The 22,838-nt window shown below is 38.9% G+C and overlaps 1 protein-coding gene across 1 annotated transcript in view; it reads left to right on the top strand.

Annotated features, from left to right (window-relative positions):
• The window catches only part of UIMC1 (ubiquitin interaction motif containing 1), a 129,833-nt gene that overhangs the window by 105,545 nt on the left and 1,450 nt on the right, over positions 1–22,838 (top strand). Inside the window, exons 11-13 of the mRNA XM_052643052.1 lie at positions 17,308–17,386; positions 19,502–19,673; positions 22,128–22,191. Of these exons, the coding sequence (XP_052499012.1) occupies positions 17,308–17,386; positions 19,502–19,673; positions 22,128–22,191 (315 nt within the window). The remainder of the gene's footprint in view (positions 1–17,307; positions 17,387–19,501; positions 19,674–22,127; positions 22,192–22,838) is intronic.

The raw sequence follows: 22,838 nt of genomic DNA, 5'->3' as shown, positions 1-22,838 counted from the left end.
TTGTCATGTGCCCATCAGTTTTACTTTCTACTAAAAGAAGTTATGATGTTGCTTTGACTTTTCCTATGTCAGCAGTGGAATTTGCCATTTATCCAGGAGTTCTACTCTTAGTCATTATGCTATTTTGCCTCCTAACAATTTTTTTTAAGCAGTACATCTTCATTATAGAAGATTTAAATGGAAAAAAATTTTTTTAATTGAAGTGATGTTGGTTTATAACACTGGAAAATTTTACTCAGAAAAATCTCATCCATGATTTGGCCCAGTCCAAGATGACAGAGGATGAGATGGTTGGATGGCATCACCGACTCGATGGACAGTCTGAGCAAGCTCTGGGAGCTGATGATGGACAGGGTAGCCTGGTGTGTTGCAGTCTATGGGGTTGCAAAGAGTTGGACATGACTGAGCAACTGAACTGAATTGACCAAAGCCATTGTTAAGTTTGATGTGTATCTTTTCCTTTTTTTGTTTTTATTTACAGGCATACTTTGTTTTATTGCACTATTGTTTAGTGTGTGTGTGTGTTTACAAATTAAATATTTGTGGTAGTCCTTTGTCAAGCAAGACTGTCAGCACCATTTCTTCAATAGCTTTTTGCTCACTTATGTCTCTGTGTCACATATTGGTAGTTCTTACAATATTTCAAATTTTTTTGTTCTTCTGTTTGTTATGGTGATCTGTGATCAGTGATATTTAATGTTACTACTGTAACTCACTGAAGGCTCAGAAGATGGTTAGCCCTTATTAGCAATAAAGTTTTTTTTTTTAATAGTATAGTTGCTTTACACTACTGTGTCAGTTTCTGTTGTACAGTGAAGTGAATCAGCTATATGTATACATATATACCTGGCAATAAAGTATTTTTAATTAAGGTATGTACATTATTTTTTTTTAAGACATGATGCTATTATATGCTTAAAATGCTACAGTATAAGAACCTACTGTATAGCACAGGGACCTCTACTCAGTACTCTGTAATGGCCTATATGGGAAAAGAATCTAAAAAAAGAATGGAGATATATATATATATCTGATTCACTTTGCTCAACACCTGAAACTAACACAACATTGTAAATCAACTATATTCCAATAAAAGTTAAAAAACGAAGGTGCTTCGTTGGTGGCTCAGTGGTAAAGAATTCACCTTCCAGTGCAGGAGACATGGGTTCGATCCCTGATTGAACTCTGTAACTAGAGAAAAGCCTGCACAGTAACCAAGACCCAGCACAGCCAAAAATAAAATTATTTTTAAAAATTAAAAAAGATTATAGTATAGATATAATTTTCTTATGCATTGGGAAACCAGAAAATCATGTGCAACTTGCTTTATTGCAGTATTTGCTGCTTTGCACTTGTCTGGAACTGAACCCGCAATATCTCCAATGTATGCCGGTAATTAGCTTTGAACAGCAGGTTTATTTTGAGACCATTAAAAAATTTTTATTGTTTAGCAGTATAATGAATTCCTATGAACCCATTTTCTAGCTTCAACAGTTATCAACATATGACCAGTCTTTTTTTATATATAACATTCCTCCCATCTACCTCCCACTAGATTTTTTGAAGTAATTTTCAGACAGATTATCTATAAATATTGTAATACTAAAAGACAAAGACTATTAAAAAAAAAAAATACAGCCACAGTACCATTTTCATACCAGTCAACATCTCCCTTTCCTCAGTCTTATCATAATTTTTTTTAATGGTTTGTTCAAATCAGGGTCCAAACAAGGTTCATGTATTACATTTGGTTGATGTCTTGCAAGTTTCTTTCTTTCCTTTTTATTATTATTAATTCATTTGGCTGTGCTAGGTCTTAGTTATGGCATGTGGGATCTTTAGCTGCACCATATGGGATTCCTGATCAGGGATCAACCTGGGCCTTGCATTGGGAGCACCGAGTCCTAGCTGCTGAACCACTGGAGAAGTCCCAGTGTCTTTCAGTTTTCTTTTAGTCTCTGTATCCTCTTCTCTTTGTTTTCTTTATAGTTTGTTAAAGAGACTGGCTTTTTGTCTTTCAGAATTTCCCCCCTAAATTTTGCTGATTGTGTGCTTATTGTCATCTTTAACGTGGTCTTCTGTTCTGAACTATATTTTCTGGAAGCTTCTATTTTGATTTGAGGCTTGATTAGATTCCATTTAGATTTAAAAAAATTTTTTGTTGTTGGCCTCACTTTCCATTGCTGCGTGCAGACTTTCTCTAGTTGGCTGTGAGCAGGGCCTTCATTCTTTTGCAGTGTTAGTGGCTTCTCTTGTTGCGAAGCACATGGGCTCTAAGCACATGGGCTACAGTAGTTGCAGCACATTGCGTCATGTGGGATCTTTCATTGCAATTCTGAGACTCTCTAGCTGTGGTGCTTAGGCCCGGTAGTTGGGCCTGGGGCTTACTTGCTCCAAGACACGTCAAATCTTAGTTCCTCGACCAGGGATCCAACAGGTGTCCCCTGCATTGCAAGGTGGATTCTTAACCACTGGACCACCAGGAAAGTCCCTAGATTTTTTTTTTTAACAAGAGTATTTCATAGGTGGTATATTATATCATTGTATCATTATAACAGATACATACTGTCTGGTTATCTTTCTTTTATAATATTAAGATTGATTCGTGGGATCAGCCTAATCCATCCATTTGAAAGTGTATTCAACTAAGAGTCATTGATGATCATTGCCCAGATCCATTATTTCATTAAGGGTATCTCTCAATATTTAAATAAATTTTTAAATTATTAAAGGAATACATGCTCATTAAAAAAAATTGGCAACATAGAAGGATAATCATCCAAAACTAATCATCCCCTAATCTCCTTGCTGCAATTACAGTTAATATTTTGGCTTATTTCCTTTCAGTCTTTATTTTAAATTTTCTGTATAGTATTTCATTCTGTATTTGAACACTGAGTTGTTTAAATTTTTCATTGTTATAAAAATGCTTTGTTAGAATATCTTTGTCTTATGATTTTGTCTAAATTCAAGTGATTTCCTCAGAGTAGATTCCCACATTTTAATTCATGGATCAGAACATGTGAATTATGTTTAAATTCCTTATGAAAGTTAAAGTGTTAGTGGCTCAGTCATGTCTGATTCTTTGCGACCCTATGGACTGGAGTACGCCAGGCTCCTCTGTCCATGGAATTCTCCAGGCATGAATACTGGAGTGGGTAGCCATTCTTTTCTCCAGGGTATCTTCCTGACCCAGGGATTGAACCTAGGTCTCCTGTATTGCAGGCAGAATCTTTACATATTGTCAAATTGCTTAAATAAAAATGCCAACTATTAAAAAAAAAGCTTGTCCTATAAATATACACATATACTAGTAGGGACAACACAAGTGATTGCTTTTCTAAGACCTCAAAATTATTTAATACCTCATAGATTGAAGAATTTTATTCATAAAAATATAATGGTGTAGACCCTTTATTTCCATATCCTAAGTAGGAATTGTGTGGTTTAAGACACAGAATTAATTCTGTTCTGAGATTTAATTCTTTCCTTTAAGTCTCAGGGTGGTGGGGGCACTGCCAAGCATATTTTTATATGAGTATTTTTGTCTTATATGGAAAAATGTTGAAGAAACCATGCAGGGGTCAACTACAGCAGCGCTGAAGATTAAGGTCATTTGCTCAACATTCAAGTGTACTTTTTTGAGAAAGGCAAGCTTATCTCTTAAACTTAAATGAAAATTGCTACAACTTGAGTAGGGACAGAATGCCTATGTGCCTTCTCCACAACAAAGAGGGCAGTTTGGTATTGTGGTGCTGGCTTTGGACTCTTAACAGACTTGGAATCATATCCAGGTATTTGCCAAATTAAAGCCTCTGAGCCTTTATTTGTTCATTTGTTCCTTGTACCCAGTGATGCCTGCCTTTTTTTTTTTTTTTTTTTAGTGTTGCTTTATTTAGGAAGTATCAACATAGTCATTAGGATTTTTTAGTTAGGAACTATCACTAGTAGAATAAGATTATTAAGCCTAGTACCTGAGAAAACATGAATTTGCTTATTGAATGGAATGAGGCAGACAGGGTCTTTTTATTTCAAGAGTATTTCACATCAAACTCTAGAGACATTTTCATCTAAGTTACAGAAATATTCTATTGTTTTTAAAGCCAAGAAAAGATTCCACTGAACTTGAGAATAAGAAACTAATTGATTCATTAAATATACATTTATATCTTATGTCAATTTTATGCCAAGAATATGGAATACTGAAGTGATTGAGAGTTGACTGGGGGAAATAAATAGGTAAAGCAATCATTAGAATGTTGTGTGGAAAATGCTGTGATACATGCACATAGAGTTCTGTTGAAGTGTGGAGATTGTGGCATTCTTGGGTTAGGAAAGGGCTTCCTGGGTACTGCCAACTGGCAATCCTGGGCCTAAATTATTCTTGGAATAGTATTTCTGAAAGACAGACTAGAGGAATTGAGAATAGAGATAAGAAGACAAGTAATGAAGCAGTGTCATGGGAACAGACAGATTTGAGAATCTCTTGGTGAGAGAATCAGTCAAACTTTGTGACTGAGGGCCAGGATGAATGAAGGCAGCTTTGACTTAGGTTTTTGGCTAAGCCTACTTAGCCAATTCAATGGAAGAAAAAGTCTTTTCAAGAAATGGTGCTGCCATACACAAAATAAATTAAGCTCAAGTGAATGTAAGCTCAAATGAATTAGAGACCTAAATGTGAAACTGGACACTATAAAAGTCCTAGAGGAAAACATAGGCAAAACACTGGCTGACATACATCACAGCAGTATCTTGTTTGATCCAGCTCCTAGAATAGTGGAAATAAAAATAAACAAATGGGATCTCCTTAAACTCAAAAGCTTTTGTGCAGCAGAGGAAATGATAAAACAAAAAGCCAACTCACAGACTGAGAGAAAATATTTGCAAATGATGTGACTGACAAGGGGTTAGTCTCAAGTCTACACACAATTCATGAAGCTGAACATCATCAAAACAAACAACCCAATCAAAAAATAGGCAGAAGACCTAAATAGACATTTTTCCAAAGAAGACCAGGCTGGCCAAGAGACACATGAAAAGATATTTAGCATCACTAATTATTGAAGTGAAGTCACTCAGTCGTGTCCGACTCTTTGCGACTCCATGGACTGTAGCCTACCAGGCTCCTCTGTCCATGGAATTATCCAGGCAAGAATACTGGAGGGGGTTGCCATTTCCTTCTCTAGAGGATCTTCCCAACCCAGGGATTGAACCCAGGTCTCCAGCATTGTAGACAGATGCTTTACCGTCTGAGCCACCAGGGAAGTAAACTACAATGAGATACTACCTTATACCAGTCAAAATGACTATCATCAAAAATTCCACAAATAAATGCTGGAGAGGGTTTAGAGAGAAGTGACAGTTTCAGGTGTGCACCAAAGGGATCCAGTCATACATATACATGTATCCATTCTCCCCCAAATTCCCCTCCTATCCAGGCTGCTACATGACATTGAGCAGTTACCTATACTATACAGTAGGTCCTTGCTGGTTATCCATTTTAAATACAGCAGTGTGTACCCATCCATCCCAAACTCCCTAACTATCCTGTCCCCCTGCACTGTAGGTAGGAAAGCAAATTGATATAGCCACTATGGAGAACAATATGGAGATTCCTTAAAAAACTGAAAATAGAGCTACCATATGACCCTGCAGTCCCACTTGTGGGTCTATATTTGGAGAAAAGCATGGTCTGAAAGGATACATGCACTCTGCAGTGTTCCTTGCAGCACTGTTCTATAAGCCAAGACATGGAAACAAGCTAAATGAGCATTGACAGAGGAATATTTGAATAAAGAAGATGTAGTACATAGATACAATGGAATATTACTCAGTCATCAAAAAGAAACAATGTCATTTGCAGCAACATGGATGGACCTAAAGATTGTTATTCTGAATGAAGTCAGACAAGGAAGTGGAAACATCATATGACATCTTATATATGCAGAGTCTAAAAAGACATGATACAAAAAACTTATTTACAAGATAGACTCACCAACTATCTGGGATAGTTAAGGAGTTTGGGATAGATGGGTACACATTGCTATATTTAAAATGGATAACCAGCAAAGACCTATATGACTGAATCCCTTTGGTGTCCACCTGAAACTGTCACAACATTGTTAATCAGCTATACTTCAATACAAAATTTAAAAAAAAGAAATGGCACTGGGACAGCTTAATATCTGCGTGTGAAAAAAGAAGTTGAACCCCTGCCTCACACCATCTACAAAATATGGATTGAAGACCTAAATGTAAGGGCTGAAATTATAAAACTCTCTTAAGGGTAAATTTCATGATCTTAGATTTTGGCAGCGGATTTTTAGATATGCAAAAGCACAAGCAACAAAAGAAAAATAGATTAAATTATAACAATTTAAATTATTTTGCATCAAAGAACACTATCAAGAAAGTGAAAAGGAAATTTAAAGAATGGGAGAAAATATTTGTGAATCATATATCTGATAAAGAGTCTAGATTTCAGAATATATACAGAATTCTTACCACTTAACATCAAAAAGGACTCAATTAAAAGACATTTTCTCCTAAGAATATATACAAATGGCTAGCAAACACTTGAAAAGTGTGAGTCAAAACCATGAGATAGCACTTCATCCTCACTAGAATGGCTATTTTAAAAAGTGAAAATAGCAAATGTTGGTAAAAATACAGAGAAATTGGAACTCCAGTACACTGTTGGGAATGTAAAATGGTGCAACTGCTGTGGGGAAAAAGGAATGAAGTACTATCATATGCCACAATATGGATAAACCTTGGAAACATATGTTAAGTGAAAGAAGTCAGTCACAAAAGCCCACCTATTGTATGATTCCATTTATCAGACATGCCCAGAATAGGCAAGTCCATAGAGACAGAAAGCAAATTAGTGGTTGCCTAGGGCTGGGAGTTTGGGGGAAAAGGAGAATGGCTGCTAATGGGAACTAGTTTCTTTTTTAGTTAATGAAAATGTTAAAATAGGTAGTGATGATAATTATACAGCTCTGTGAATATACTCAGAATATACTATGTAGTTTTATCCCAATAAAGGTGTTATGTTGAAACAAATATAATTGTTTCATATGTATGTAATTGCTGGAGAAGACTCTTGAGAGTCTCTTGGACTGCAAGGAGATCCAACCAGTCAATCTTAAAGGAAATCAATCCTGAATATTCACTGGAAGGGCTGATGCTGAAGCTGAAACTCTAATACTTTGGCCAGCTGATGTGAAGAACCAACCCACTGGAAAAGACCCTGATGCTGGGAAAGATTGAAGGCAAAAGGAGAAGAGGGTAGCAGATGATGAGATGGTTAGCATCAGCTACTCAATGGACATGAAGTTGAGCAAACTCTGGGAGATAGTGAAGGACAGGGAAGCCTGGCATACTGTAGTCCATGGGGTTGCAAAGAGTTGGACATAACATATCAATTGAACAACAATGACAACAACATTGAAACAGAATAGTGACAGCAGAGTCAGGATGAATATTGAAAGTTTGAGGATAGCATAGAAGTTGTGAAATAATTTCTGACAGTAGAATATGGAATATGGACACATACTAGGATTGCTAGGCCACACTGAGGTGCTGCTTGAGGTTTTGGGTCTTAAATATAACATGAGCATAGTCAGCACAGTTGTGCTGCTTAGGTAGTGACACATAATAGGTGGTGAATTAGAATTAACCAGAATTGGGTTTTGCGAGGCAGTACAGTAGAAATTAAAAGACGCTTACTCCTTGGAAGAAAAGTTATGACCAACCTAGATAGTATATTCAAAAGCAGAGACATTACTTTGCCGACTAAGGTCCGTCTAGTCAAGGCTATGGTTTTTCCTGTGGTCATGTATGGATGTGAGAGTTGGACTGTGAAGAAAGCTGAGCACCAAAGAATTGATGTTTTTGACCTGTGGTGTTGGAGAAGACTCTTGAGGGTCCCTTGGACTGCAAGGAGATCCAACCAGTCCATTCTGAAGGAGATCAGCCCTGGGATTTCTTTGGAAGGAATGATGCTAAAGCTGAAGCTCTAGTACTTTGGCCACCTCATGTGAAGAGTTGGCTCATTGGAAAAGACTTCGATGCTGGGAGGGATTGGGGGCAGGAGGAGAAGGGGACGACAGAGGACGAGATGGCTGGATGGCATCGCTGACTCGATGAACATGAATCTGAGTGAACTCCGGGATTTGGTGATGGACAGGGAGGCCTGGCGTGCTGCGATTCATGGGGTCGCAAAGAGTTGGACACGACTGAGTGACTGAACTGAACAGTAGAAATAAGTTGAGAAAATATTCAGAGGAATAGTTGGTATGATCACCATGAGATCTAAGTTAGGTAAGAAGGAAAGTGAGGATGTGACAGGATGATGGACAATGAAAAGGTGATAGCCTGGAACTAGATGTTCTAGTGGGGCTGAAGGATTATTAGAATTAGAGTATTAGAAGGAGTGAGCTGGAAAAGATAGGTGGTGGTGGTCTTGAAAGTGGCGTGATTATTATTGACAGGCTCAATCAGAGTTCCTCACTGGAACCGCAGAATACAGAAAATGAATGGAATGTTTTCCGTACTTGTCCCAAGGATGATACATAACTGGTTGGTACTTTTCTAAATGCAGAGGACAGGTTAATGCATTACATGCAATGGATACCTGAAGGCATTACGCTTACTTCTCTCTTACAGTCCCACTTGAGCAAAGCTAAGATCTCATCCATGGGAGCTGATAGCAAAAAGGTCAAGGAAGTGAGAGGACAGATACTGAATTGAACCATGGCTAACCTAAGGCTGAACTACAAAAAACTGCAACTTGCATATTCTTCAGCTAATTCTTCAGCTATATAGGCATTAAAATAATCAAGAATGATGGCAAGAGGGGCAAAAACAAAGTAAGTCATCTGTTAAAATGTTCAGTGAATGGCCAGGAAAGTGGGTGGGGTGGGTGATGAAGGGGATAGTAGATGACTTCTTCAAGGTGGAGTAGCAAGCGCAGCAGAATGGTTTGTGCTTCAAAAGAGGTTTTTCCAGTAGTCTGGAAGCAACAGTGAGGAGTAAGAGGGTATTTACTCCACCTCCGGTCAGTGGTACTGAGTTGTAAGGAAGAAGAAACAGCCAGTACTCGAGAGGATACAGGGAGAAACAGTGCCTTCAGAGGACAGCCATCTTTTAGTTACAGCAAGAAGATGAAGAGTACTTTCACAGAGAAGGTTAAGAACGTCAAGGATTTTTTTTTTGATTAGTGACCCAGATTCCAGAGGGCAGTTATTATGAGAGCAGTAGCGGGAGACTGAGTCATATTAGAAAAGTGTGCCCAGATGACAGATTAGAGTCCTGTGGGAATGAGAATCCAAGTGATGAGAGAAGCCACGGGAAGCTTGAATTTCTCGGGGTGTCCAAGGTAAACAAGTTTAAGGCCATAAAGGGTTAATCCTGGTTATCTCTTAAAGGAGAAATGCTAGCCAGTAGAACTGTCTGTAGTGACAGAAATGTTCTGTAACAGTAGGACCAAACATGATAGCCACAAGTCGCATGTGGTTATTGAACACTTAAAATTTAACTCATGTAATTGATTAGCTAAATTTTAAATTATGTTTAATTCTAATTGAGATTTAAATTTAAATAGCCGCATGTCTCAAAATGGTAGATAATGGTAAGTTCTTTTGATAGCCTTTGTGTTGGAACTAGTCTCTTAGGAAAGGCTGCCAGCAGTGAGGCAGGCAACATGCAAGTGGAGCAGGCCTTTCCTTTTTCCTCTAACATTTCACTAAGAAAGTGCTAAGTTGGAGGACAGTCAGCCTTAACAGGAACATAACAATTCTGTAGCCTCCCATTATTTTCTGCTGATGTGGTTTTGAGGCTGAGGGAGACAAACTGAGACTAACTTCTGTCCTTCTGCCAAATCTCTCTTCTTTGTACATATATACGTTTTAACTCAAGGAGCCATTGTCTTCACTGTTTACAGTAGTTCAAGGTCTTTGTTTTTATTTTTGATTGCTTGTCTGCTTTGGATTTTGAAAATAAATGTGCTGATGCTTACTTAGTATTGGTAATTGTTCTGTGATGCTTTTTAAGAGTAAAACCTAATCCAATAGGCTGGTAGGTGTTGATTTAAAGATGGGCTTACATCTTTGGATACAACTAAGGAATAAATACGGAAGACTAATAACAAGAATTGGAGAAGGAAATGGCAGCCCACTCCAGTATTCTTGCCTGGAGAATCCCAGGGATGGAGGAGCCTGGTGGGTTGCCGTCTATGGGGTCGCACGGAGTCGGACATGACTGAAGCAACTTAGCAGCAGCAGCAGTGACAAGAATTACATAGTAATAAACAGCTGTATGCAGAGTACATCATGAGAAACACTGGGCTGGAAGAAGCACAAGCTGGAATCAAGATTTCTGGGAGAAATATCAATAACTTCAAATATGCAGATGACATCACCCTTACGGCAGGAAGTAAAGAGGAACTAAAAAGCCTCTTGATGAAAGTGAAAGAGGAGAGTGAAAAAGTTGGCTTAAAGCTCAACATTCAGAAAACTAAGATCATGGCATGGTCCCATCACTTCCTGGGAAATAGATGGGGAACCAGTGGAAACAGTGTCAGACTTTATTTTGGGGGGCTCCAAAATCACTGTAGATGGTGACTGCAGCCATGAAATTAAAAGATGCTTACTCCTTGGAAGAAAAGTTATGACCAACCTAGATGGCATATTCAAAAGCAAAGACATTACTTTGCCAACAAAGGTCCATCTAGTCAAAGGTATGGTTTCTCGTGTGGTCATGTGTGGATGTGAGAGTTGGACTGTGAAGAAAGCTGAGCACCAAAGAATTGATGCTTTTGAACTGTGGTGTTGGAGAAGACTCTTGAGGGTCCCTTGGACTGCAAGGAGATCCAACCAGTCCATTCTGAAGGAGATCAGCCCTGGGATTTCTTTGGAAGGAATGATGCTAAAGCTGAAACTCTAGTACTTTGGCCACCTCATGCGAAGAGTTGACTCATTGGAAAAGACTTTGATGCTGAGAGGGATTGGGGGCAGGAGAAGGGGATGATGGAGGATGAGATGGCTGGATGGCATCACCAACTTGATGAACATGAGTTTGAGTGAACTCCGGGAGATGGTGATGGACAGGGAGGCCTGGCGAGCTGCAATTCATGGGGTCGCAGAGTCGGACACGACTGAGCGACTGAACTGGACTGAATGTTACCCTGAGCGCTTTCTGTGCACAAACACTCTTAAACTTATTTGGATTATTTGATGTGAGCCTTACCAAAACCCAAGGGGATAGATGCTTATTATCATGTCATTTTGTGGGTAAGTCAAATGATACTTGGAGAGTGTAGGTAACTTATGGAAGGCAACACAACTAGTAGAGTCCCAACTTGGGGATAGATTTGTAATCTAACTATAAAGTTGATGCACGTTATTCCATTGTGTGTCACTGCTTCTTTGTATCTTGACAGTGCCAAGTCAAGTCCCAAGTACAGATTCCTAGGGTGTTTTCCATCCAGTGATTTATAAAGACCTGAGTTAATGGTTGTAGGGTGATGAATGGCTCTCTCAGCTCTCAGTGATATTCTTCCTTTCTGTTTTGCTTACCTTGCCTAGGTAGTTGTTCTCCTGGAGTTGTCCTCAGACTCCATTGTTCCCTTTTGAAATCTTTGGCTGTTGTCACCAGCAACTGAGTTTTTGGATTTAAGTTTCATATTGAATTCTCATCCTGCAGCTAGTTGAAATGGCTCTCGCAGCACTCATAAACCAGAGTAGGAGACTCTTTTAGAGCAACTTACCACCTTTCTGCTCCTTTGTAGGGGTGGTAGTTTTCAAAGGAAAAATGTAGCTGCAAGGCCCAGTCCAAGTCTTCTCTGATCATAACATTTAATATAGAATTAGCATATAACTCTCAGCCATCTGCCAAATCTCTTTTCCACCTGCCCATTTATCATATTTGTCTTCCCATCCTTTGCCGTCTTATTTCCCAGGAGAGGCAGCCTGCTCTTAGAGAAGAACATATATTTCTTTAAAGTCAGACTCATATTTTATTCTTGGTGCCATGTTTCTTTTTTTGTTGTTTTAGCTTTGTGATCTTGGTCAGTTTATTTCATAATATATAAAATACAAATAGTGATATGTGCCTTGCAGGACTGTTGTAAAGATTAACAATTATGTTTATTAAGTCCCTGGTACAGAAAAGTTTCCTCCCAGCTGCGGGAGGAACCTATCACTATGCCAAAGCCTTAGACTGTGTGGATCACAATAAACTGCGGAAAATTCTGAAAGACATAGGAATACCAGACCACCTAACCTGCCTCTTGAGAAATGTGTATGCAGGTCAGGAAGCAACAGTTAGAACTGGACATGGAACAACAGACTGGTTCCAAATAGGAAAAGGAGTGCGTCAAGGCTGTATATTGTCACCGTGCTTATTTAACTTCTATGCAGAGTACATCATGAGAAACGCTGGGCTGGAAGAAACACAAGCTGGAATCAAGACTGCCGGGAGAAATATCAATAACCTCAGATATGCGGATGACACCACCCTTATGGCAGAAAGTGAAGAGGAACTAAAAAGCCTCTTGATGAAAGTGAAAGAGGAGAGTGAAAAAGTTGGCTTAAAGCTCAACATTCAGAAAACTAAGATCATGGCATCCGGTCCCATCACTTCATGGGAAATAGATGGGGAAACAGTGGAAACAGTGTCAGACTTTATTTTTTTGGGCTCCAAAATCACTGCAGATGGTGACTGAAGCCATGAAATTAAAAGACACTTACTCCTTGGAAGAAAAGTTATGACCAGCCTAGATAGTATATTCAAAAGCAGAGACGTTACTTTGCCGACTAAGGTCCATCTAGTCAAGGGTATGGTTTCTCGTGTGGTCATGTATGGATGTGAGAGTTGGACTGTGAAGAAGGCTGAGCGCCAAACAATTGATGCGTTTGAACTGTGGTGTTGGAGAAGACTCTTGAGAGTCCCTTGGACTGCAAGGAGATCCAACCAGTCCATTCTGAAGGAGATCAACCCTGGGGTTTCTTTGGAAGGAATGATGCTAAAGCTGAAGCTCCAGTACTTTAGCCACCTCATGCGAAGAGTTGACTCATTGGAAAAGACTGATGCTGGGAGGGATTGGGGGCAGGAGGAGAAGGGGATGACCGAGGATGAGATGGCTGGATGGCATCACGGACTCAATGGACGTGAGTCTGAGTGAACTCCGGGAGATGGTGATGGACAGGGAGGGCTGGCGTGGTGTGATTCATGGGGTTGCAAAGAGTCAGACATGACTGAGCGACTGAACTGACTGACAGAAAAGGTTCTCATAAAATAAGAGTCCTTTTTCCCCATGAATCCCTTGCTGTGACTTAAACTGACAAATATTTATTAACATCTAATCTTTGCTAAACTGTGTTGGGGATGGTAAAGAGATCAAATCAAAATCTGGAATCTCTGGATTCTGAAGTTCTTGTGACGTAGAAAAATGACTGACAAATAACAGAAACGTGCTATTTACACAGGTATGAATTAATATACAGAGAGCTTCCCTGGTGGCTTATGCAGTAAAGAATATGCCTACAGTGCAGGAAACTTCAGTTCAATCCCTGCCTTGGGAAAATCCCCTGAAGAAGGGAATTGCAACCCACTCCAGTGTTCTTTCCTGGAGAATTCCATGGACAGAGGAGCCTGGCGGATTACAGTCCATGGGTTTGCAAAGAGTCGAACACGACTGAGTGACTTAACACCTTCACCTTCATATTAATATTAATATAAAGTTCTGTAAACACTTAATTTCTTTCCCAGCCCTGTTTGTGGAGTGGTTTCTAAGTATTTCTTTTGGAAAAATACTTGATAGTCAAGATGGGAGACAAATAGAGAGGAGGTGGCAAACACTTAAAGGTTTATGTAGTCTGAAATGCCTATCTTTTAAGAATTGATTTCAGCAAGGCACTTGATAAAATCTCTCAGAGTCCTTGTACATAAGTTGGAGAAATGTGGGTTAGCTGATAGAATAGGAGGTGGGTTTTGTAGGTGGTTATACAACTATGTCCAGGATGTTTTTCTCTTGCAGTACTTTAGTTTTACTTATAAAATCTCTTAGTTGGAGGGAACTTAGATTATCTAGTCTAATTTGTGCCTAAGTCCTCACTATAAGCTGGTCTCTTTTTCTCCCTTTGAAGAGAAAAGGGAGAAATTAAAAAAAAAAATTTTTTTAAATTTTCTAACTGGAAGTTTGTACTTCTTAATCTCCCTCACCTAATTCCTGTCCATGCCCCCCTGCCCCCTGCTGCCCACCCCTGGCAACTCCCTATTTGTTCTTTGTTTCTGTGACTCAGTTTCTGTTTTGTTATATTTGTTTGTTTTATTTTTTAGATTCTACATATAGGTGAGATCATGTAGTGCTTGTCTGTCTCTGTCTGACTTACATCACTTAGCATAATACCCTCTAGGTCCATCCGTGTTGCTGCAAATGGCAAGGGCTTTTTTTTTTTTAATGTCTGAATAATATTCCATTGATGCACATATCACCTCTTCTCTATCCATTCATCTGTTACACTTACATTGCTTCCATATCTTGGCTATTGTAAATAATGCTGCAGTGACCATAGGGATACATATATTTTTGAATTACAGTTTTCATTCTTTTCAGGTAAATGCATACTTTGTAAAATTTTTAATTTAGTAGTATAGAAAACTATATAGTGAAAAATATGCCTACTGCCTATTCTAGTCCCCTGGTGTCCCTGACATCCTCCCCAGAGACAAGACATTATAGTTGCTTCTGTATATGATCATGTTTTATTTTACATATCTCTTTAACATTGTATTACAGTGATTTTAGTGTCTGTGCTGTCTCCCTTAGTAAATTGTGTGCTCCTTAAGAGAAAGGACCATGCCTCATAATTTCCTGTTATCTCTCCAAATTACTCGCATATTAAAGATTCTCAGTAAATATTTGCTTGATTAAGTATTTAAAGGAAATTTGGAGTAGGAGAAGATAGGCTTCTCTGGTAACATGCCACAGTTTTCTGTGTCCTTGGCCTAATCATTTACAACCATTTTTCCCCAGTGACTTGGATGAAGATGTAGAAAGCATGCTTGTCATATATGCAGATGAACCAGAGCTGGAACAGAGAGCTAGTATAACATCAGATGACAGTATCAAGACTTCAGATGATCTCAACAGACTGCAGTGTGCAACTGAAAAGAACAGGGATAAATATAAAGCCCTGTTGAAGGGGAAAAATACCCAACAATTTAGTTACCCAAATATAGAATTAGGAGACCTTCTTGATAGCATTTTGAAGATGATTTGGGAGGAAGGGGGATATATCTTAATTGCCTTGAAGTTCAGTTTAAGTCAATAGAATATCAGGATTGTCACAGGCTTGGCTGAATTAGTCTGGATAGGGTAGCTTGTGGTACTTGTGTTCTCTTTACTGGTCAGATTGCTTGTGGGAATATTGGGTCTGTTTTGGGGTGCCACACATATGGAAGATTTAGCAGATTGGGGTATATGTAGAGGTTAATGCGAAAGATAAAACATGGGTATAAGAATCAGACAGATCTAGACTGTGTCCTGGGTTGTTCTTCCTAGTTGTGATAGCTTGGCAAAGTCAATTCCTTTGAGTTTATTTTTGTACCTTTAAAATAGGACAGAATAATAATACCAGTCTCTGCTGCTGCTGCTGCTGCTGCTGCTAAGTTGCTTCAGTCGTGTCCGACTCTGTGCGACCGCATAGATGGCAGCCCATGAGTCTCTGGAGGATCATTAAAAGGATTAGAGCTACCTTAGGCCCTCAAAAGTATCTGTATTCCAAGTCTTATTACAGATTGGCTTAATGACTAGATATAATACCTGTTTTGAAGGTTACAAGTAATGCAGCTTGTTCCATGTTCAAAGAACTGACTTGTGGAAAAGGGGGGTAAACGTATCCATACAGCCCGTAAATGCAGATTGAGCTAGAATTGTTGTGTAGCAGTAGAATGGGTTTCTCTAGGAGGAAGTGAATTCTCCTCAGTAATTGGACATAGTCAGTTGAGACTGTATAATCACTTGTCAGGAATACTTTTAGAGGCATTTTTATGAGTGGAAGGTTGGACTAGAAGGGTAGGTAAACTATGGCCAGCCAGAGCCAAATACAGTCAGACATCTGTTTTTGTAAATAAAGTTTTAAGATGGTGAAGAATCTGACTGCAATGCCAGAGACCTGGGTTCTATCCTGAGTTGGGAAGATCCACTGGAGAAGGACATGGCAACCCACTCCAGTATTCTTGCCTGGAGAATCCCATGGACAGAGAAGCCTGATGGGAAGCCTATAGTCCATAGGGTTGCAAAAGAGTCGGACATGACTGCAGTTACTTAACACACACCACACCCCATTATAATGTTGTCCGTGGCTGCCTTCCTACTATAGGAACGCTCATGCCCAGTTGAGTAGTTGTGACAGAGACCATATGGCCTTCTAAGCCTAAACTACTTACTGTCTGGTCCTGTATAGAAAAAATTGGCTAACCTCTGGTTTAGGTAAATGCTTCCACAACCTAAATTATTTTGTGAACTGATAACCTTTCTAAATCTTCTGTCATGGGAATTTCAAGTGTCAAGAGGGACAAAGGCAAGGTTTAAAGTGAGATAATTCATAATTCTTGTTAACTGCAAGGAATGAAGACTGAAAAAGAGTTGGTTAATTAACTTCCAAAACCCTTTAAGAGAATGTGCTTTTTATACCTTTTGGTATGAGAAAAGAATTTGTATGCCACCTGGGCTAAAGCTGTCTGTATTCACTAGAATTAGGAGGAGGTGGTCCTAGTGTAGTGGAAAAGACTGATTGTGTCAGCTGTTCTGAGCTCTGCTTTTCTCACTGGTAAATGGAACCCTTTCCAGTGTTTTATAAAGATTGGAGCTAATGTTGGCACTCAGATGTAGCTGTCATTGCTATGTATCAAAAAGCATCTTATTGGAGCATGTATCACACCAGACAGAATGTTCATTGGGAAAGTATAAATCCTTCTCCTGAGTTCTACAAATTGAGATAGTACACAGAAACTTTTCTTGGTGTGGAATAGATCTTTAGATCTAATGGCAAATAGAGGAAAAATAGATCTCATTGCAAATATGGAAATACCTTGCTGCTGTCAGTTTCAGTCCAATTATGCAAGTAATATTTTCTATAGTAGAAAGGCAGAGGTTTCCTAGTCACCTCTCCCATTTGGAACAGAATTTTAAACTTTTCTACTTCCAATACATTTTATATTTACATTCTACTGCCAGCTAACAGATTTGCTTCTTTTTTTGTTTTGTTTTATTTCTTGTCTTTCTTTTTTTGTTGAAAGTGTTGACTCGGAGTCAAAGAGAGGCCTTGAACAGACGTGACAGTGTGACAACTGCTCAGACTTCCCTAGACATTGACAAGTAAGTAGGTGCACTGTGTTTACAGAGCTCTTGCTTAACATACCATTGCTTAGACCGAATGAGAGACCAGTTCCTCTCTTACTCTGGGTTTCTTTGACCAGGCAATCAAATCTTTGCTTAACGCCTGAATTTCTTTTAGTATTCTCAGTTTATGTCAGTATTGGTGGCCTCTTGTGTCCCTTTTTGCTACTCTGAAAAGACCCTGCCACCTACTCCACTTCCACATTGCTCTGAGCTTTCTGTTTTCTTTGAATTTGTGTTTTTTGGTGTTGGTGCTTTGGGGAAGTAGTGAGCTATTTTGCAATGTCATGGTACAGAAGTTGAGTTGCAACAAGTTGGGCAATATTGAAGACTTTCTTGGGTTGTGGGTTGCAGCTTGACTAAGAATGCACATCCGTTCCCAGTGGAGGCAGAGGCAAGGGGAGGTCAAGTATAAGTGCTACCTCCTAAAAGTAAAGATATCACCAACAATACATTAGAGCAGTTAGTAATTAGAAACATTTTTCTTTGAAACACAGATCCTGTCTTAGACTCTAAATTTCATAGCTGCCTTCCTTAATCCAATTGAGCAGAGCTGATCCACTTCCTTTTTTTAGACTCCTACCATCATGCAGATATTCTTCTAGGACTGTATTCATCACACTGTTGCACTAATCTTTTTTCTTTGATTTTTGACATTTCTGTCTCCCTGGCTAGGCTGTGAGTTATAATATTTGAAGACAGATACTTGCCTTCATTCATGTTTATATCCCCAGCATCTAATAGAATGTGTGTGAGACAGCAATAACAGTAATACCTCTTTGTTGAGCTTTTAATATTATGTGCCAGCCACTGTGCTGAGTGCTTTATTTACTTCATAACTATCACAATTGTTGATATGGTAGTATTTTTTTCTTTTTTAAAAATAGATATAGAAACTGAAGAGAAATTAGGTAACTGAAGAGAAATTAGGTAACTGGTTATGATCATGTGGCCAGAACTGGCAAAGTCTACCTGACTCAAACACTTATGCTGCTTTTACAGTGCTGCATCTCTCATGTAAGTAGGGTATTAATAATGCTTTTTACATTGATGGATAAACCTTGAAAGGTACACTAGTCTAACTTTTCTCATAAAGCAGAATTTCACTTGTAGTCTCTCTGATGATTAATTACTTGAGAGACTTATTTCTCCTATTTTAAAGACCTCTCAGAGAAACTTCTTAAAGGCAGTCTAAATCTTTCTGTAGTAACTGAGTGGCAACAGCCAGAAGTTTTGGAAGGTTTTCTTTAGCTTTGTAAAACTAAGATGATCTTATGAGTCAGGCAGACCTGGCTTCTGACAATTATTAGCTATAGAACATTGGGGAGAGTAGTGCCTTCCTAACCTGGCCAAGGAATTAATTGACAAATTGTGTTTAAAGGACCATGCACCAGTTCTCACCATAGAGAAAATACATCATGAATGTTCATTTTCTTCCTTTGTCTCCAGTGATTCCATTTTCACTGATGCCCAATAAACTTTACCTCAAGGACATAATTTCCTCTGTTTACACAAAGTCTACATTATAAAAAGATAAAAATAGCTGTATATATGAAGTTATGCAAAAGCCTCTGGCAGAACCACATGGTTTTAGTAACTTCCTAGCTGTAGAATTGAGGAAGGCAGCATATAGACAGACTTGATTTACTAATCAGACAAGTTCACCCTCCCTGGTAGAAATGTCATTTTTGATTTAATGCTCTTGGTGTTCCCTTTTCTGTCTAAATTTTTAACTTCCCTTTGAAAAAACTATTACACTTAATTTGAGAAGAGTTTGACGGAATATTTTATGTCTGGAGAGCAATCAGCATTGTTTGAGTTAGTTAGAAGAGCTTATTTCATTATCATCCTACTGCTGCAACAGCAGGATACAAAGAAACAGCCAGGGAAAACCACTAATCACTCAGTCCTTTGGATTGGCATTGGGTTCATTTTATTGATGATCCTGCTGAGTGATTCTGCTTTGGTTGACATTTCTCCTCCATAGAATAAGATGTAAAAACACAATTTGAGATGTATCTAGGAGCATAGAGGCAAAAGCAAATCTTTTTTTTTTTTTAACTGCTTTTTCTCCATTTTTTTCTGATTGGCTAGGGATGAGAAATGTTACCTCTGTAAATCCCTTGTTCCACTCAGAGAGTACCAGTGTCATGTAGAGTCCTGTCTCCAGCTTGCAAGAGGCGACCAAGGAGATGAGCATGAAGAGAGTGAGAGAGTATGCACAGCTGCGGGGAGGACGCGTCCACAGCGGCTGAGGAACCTAAAGGTATGTATGGAGTGTTTTAGGAAAGGGTACCTAGTTCTTCACATTTCTGTTCAGGGCTTTCTTTGTCCCCTTCCTCCCTCTTTCCTTTTCTTCTGTTTATCTTGAAACTAGATTTGTGCTTTTTAAAATTATTTTTTCTTTTAATTAAAAAGTAATATATACTCAAGTAGTATACACTTAATATAGAAAATACAGGCAATTAAAAAAAAAAGTATGAAGAATCAGGGGGAATTATCACCCATAATTTAGTTACTCAAAGATGACATCTTTTAGTATTTTGGCCTATTTTTTTTCCGGTCTTTTTTTTCCTATGCATTTTAAATTAATTGTATATGTACATACACAGTTATCATTGTAGCATAACAAACTTCCTAAGCATATTTTTAAACTGTTTCTGAAATTACTCTTAATGTTTGTATCATACAGTCAATTAACCATTCTCATATCATTGGACATTCAGATTGTTTCCAGTTCTTTTGTATTATAACGCTATGTTTAAAGGATTAATTAGTCTTTGCATTATTTCCTTAGAATAGATTTCCTGAAGTGGAGCTCTTAGGGCAATGAATCTAAACATTTTAAAATCTCTTGAAACATATTGCCAAATGACTTTCCAGAAAGTATATTCTAGAAATATCCCCACTGCCAGGAACATATCACGATCAACTCTGCTGAACACCTCATGTACCTAGCCTTATTAGGAAGTCGTAGGATCTGGCCCTGGTCACTGGGAATATGTGCTTTCTGGCCTTTGTGATTAGAAAACAGGAAGAGTAAGTCTTGGCTTTGAAATTAAAGATAAAGCAGCAGCTCCATATTCTAGACTTACTGACATAGCAATCACTGCGCACCAAGATGGAGAAGCCATAATATGTCATGAAGGCAAAAAGGGACCCCTGTATGAATGGAGTGATTTTTGAGGTTGTAATTTGGAATTGAGGCTTATGGGTATGTGTTTATACCACAGAGCTAGTTTTTTCTCTGGCAACACTGTCTCTAAAAGCTAACTTGAAACTTGTTATTTTCTGTTTTAAATCTCTCCAAAGCTATCATAGGTCAAATGTTACTGTAGAATAAACTACAATCACAGAAAACTAATCAAACTGATCACATGGACCACAGCCGTGTCAATGAAACTATGAGCCATGCCATGTAGGGCCACCCAAGACGGATGGGTCATGGTGGAGAGTTCTGAGAAAGTGTGGTCCACTGGAGAGGGGAATGGCAAGCCACTTCAGTATTCTTGCCATGAGAACCCCATGAACAGTATGAAAAGGCAAAAAGATATGACACTGAAATATGCAATCCCCAGGTCGGTAGGTACCCCACATGCTACTGGAGAAGAGTGGAGAAATAACTCCAAAAAGAGTGAAGAGACAGAGCCAAAGCGAAAACAACGCTCAGTCGTGGTTGTTACTGGTGATGGAAGTAAAGTCCAATGCTGTAAAGAGCAATCTCCTTGGAAGAAAAGCCATGACTGACTTAGACAGCATATTAAAAAGCAGAGACATTACTTTGCTGACAAAGGTCCATCTAGTCAAAGCTGTGATTTTTCCAGTAGTCATGTATAGATGTGAGAGTTGGACTGTAAAGAAAGCTGAGTGCTGAAGAATTGATGCTTTTGAACTGTGGTGTTGGAAAAGACTCTTGAGAATCTCTTGACTGCAAGGAGATCAAGCCAGTCAATCCTAAAGGAAATCAGTTCTGAATATTCATTGGAAGGACTGATGCTGAAGCTGAAACTCCAATACTTTGGCTACCTAATGTGAAGAACTGACTCATTGGAAAAGACCCTAATGCTGGGAAAGATTGAAGGCAGGAGAAGGGGTTGACAGAGGATGAGATGGTTGGATGACATCACCAATTCAATGGACATGAGTTTGAGCAAGTTCCAGGAGTTGGTGATGGACAGGGAAGCCTGGCGTGCTGCCGTCCATGGGGTCACAAAGAGTCAAACACAACTGAGTGACTGAACTAAACTGAACTGAGAATAATTTGCCTTGACTCTGGTATCCATTCCTGGATATATTCTTGGCAAAAAGATGTATCTATTAATCATGTTTGCTTTTTTACTGTGTAAAAGTGATTAAGTCACTCAGTCATGTTGGACTCTTTGAGACAGCATGGACTGTAGCCTGCCAGGCTGCTCTGTCCATGAAATTCTCCAGGCAAGAATACTGGTGTGAGTTACCATTTCTTTCTCCAGGGGATCTTCCTGACCCAGAGTTTGAACCCAGGTCTTCTGCATTGCAGGCAGATTCTTTACCACCCGAGCCAGCAGGGAAGCCCTTTTTTTTTTTTTAATTGTGTACCCTCCTTTATTAGAAAGCAAAAGACTTCCATTCAGCTGTGTCTCCACACCTCTTCTCTCCTGGAGATATCTGTGATCTAGGCTAGGGAAGTTGTATTTTAGACTCTCTGTGTAACCTTTTCATCACTTTTTCTCTGACACAGGATAAAGGCCAAAATGAAGGCCGTCTCCTCCGTCTCTTGGAACAGTCTGAGTACAAGACTGCAGGTGAGGCCCTCAGGACAAGTTTTCTGAGCTTCTGCCTAAGGCCTTCCAGTAAACATAGCCACTACCAACTCTTTTACTACAGTTTTTACTAGAGTTATGAGGGTGTACATTTGACCCAGTCAGCTGGCCTTTGAGACTTGATCTAGATTATCTCTCCCTGAGGAAGATTAAATACTCGGTCTTGTTTGTCGTGTTTTGTTTCAGCTTTTATAAAGCTTGAGCTCTCTACTGCCTGTTGAACTGGGGAAAAAACATTTCCACATCATAGGGCAATGGCACAAGCCCTAAATACCTTTTACATTGAAAACCAGACATTACTGTCTTCTCCTTATGTTTTGTGCATTATTCATGTTACCTTTAGCTTAGTGTCTCAACCTATCCTCCTGAGAGTCTGTCGCATTGCATAGAGTTAGTAATACCAACTTCATAGATTGAAAGGATTATATCTAGTAAAGCTCCATATATATTCCCTGATGTAAATAGGCTCTTGATAAATGTTAGCTGCTATTATTATTATTGTTCTTGTTGATAGTTGCTTTTGTTAAAATTTACTAGACGTAGATGAAAGAAGAACTTTTGCTTAGGTCTGATGAGATTTGCTTGCCATCTAGTTCTAATAGTTCATTCCCACCAAGTAAATCTGTTGT

This window comes from Budorcas taxicolor, chromosome 7 (assembly GCF_023091745.1).
Source record: "Budorcas taxicolor isolate Tak-1 chromosome 7, Takin1.1, whole genome shotgun sequence".
Taxonomy (NCBI): domain Eukaryota; kingdom Metazoa; phylum Chordata; class Mammalia; order Artiodactyla; family Bovidae; genus Budorcas; species Budorcas taxicolor.
Note: the sequence above shows the minus strand (reverse complement) of the source record. Positions and strands in the feature narration are given on the sequence as shown.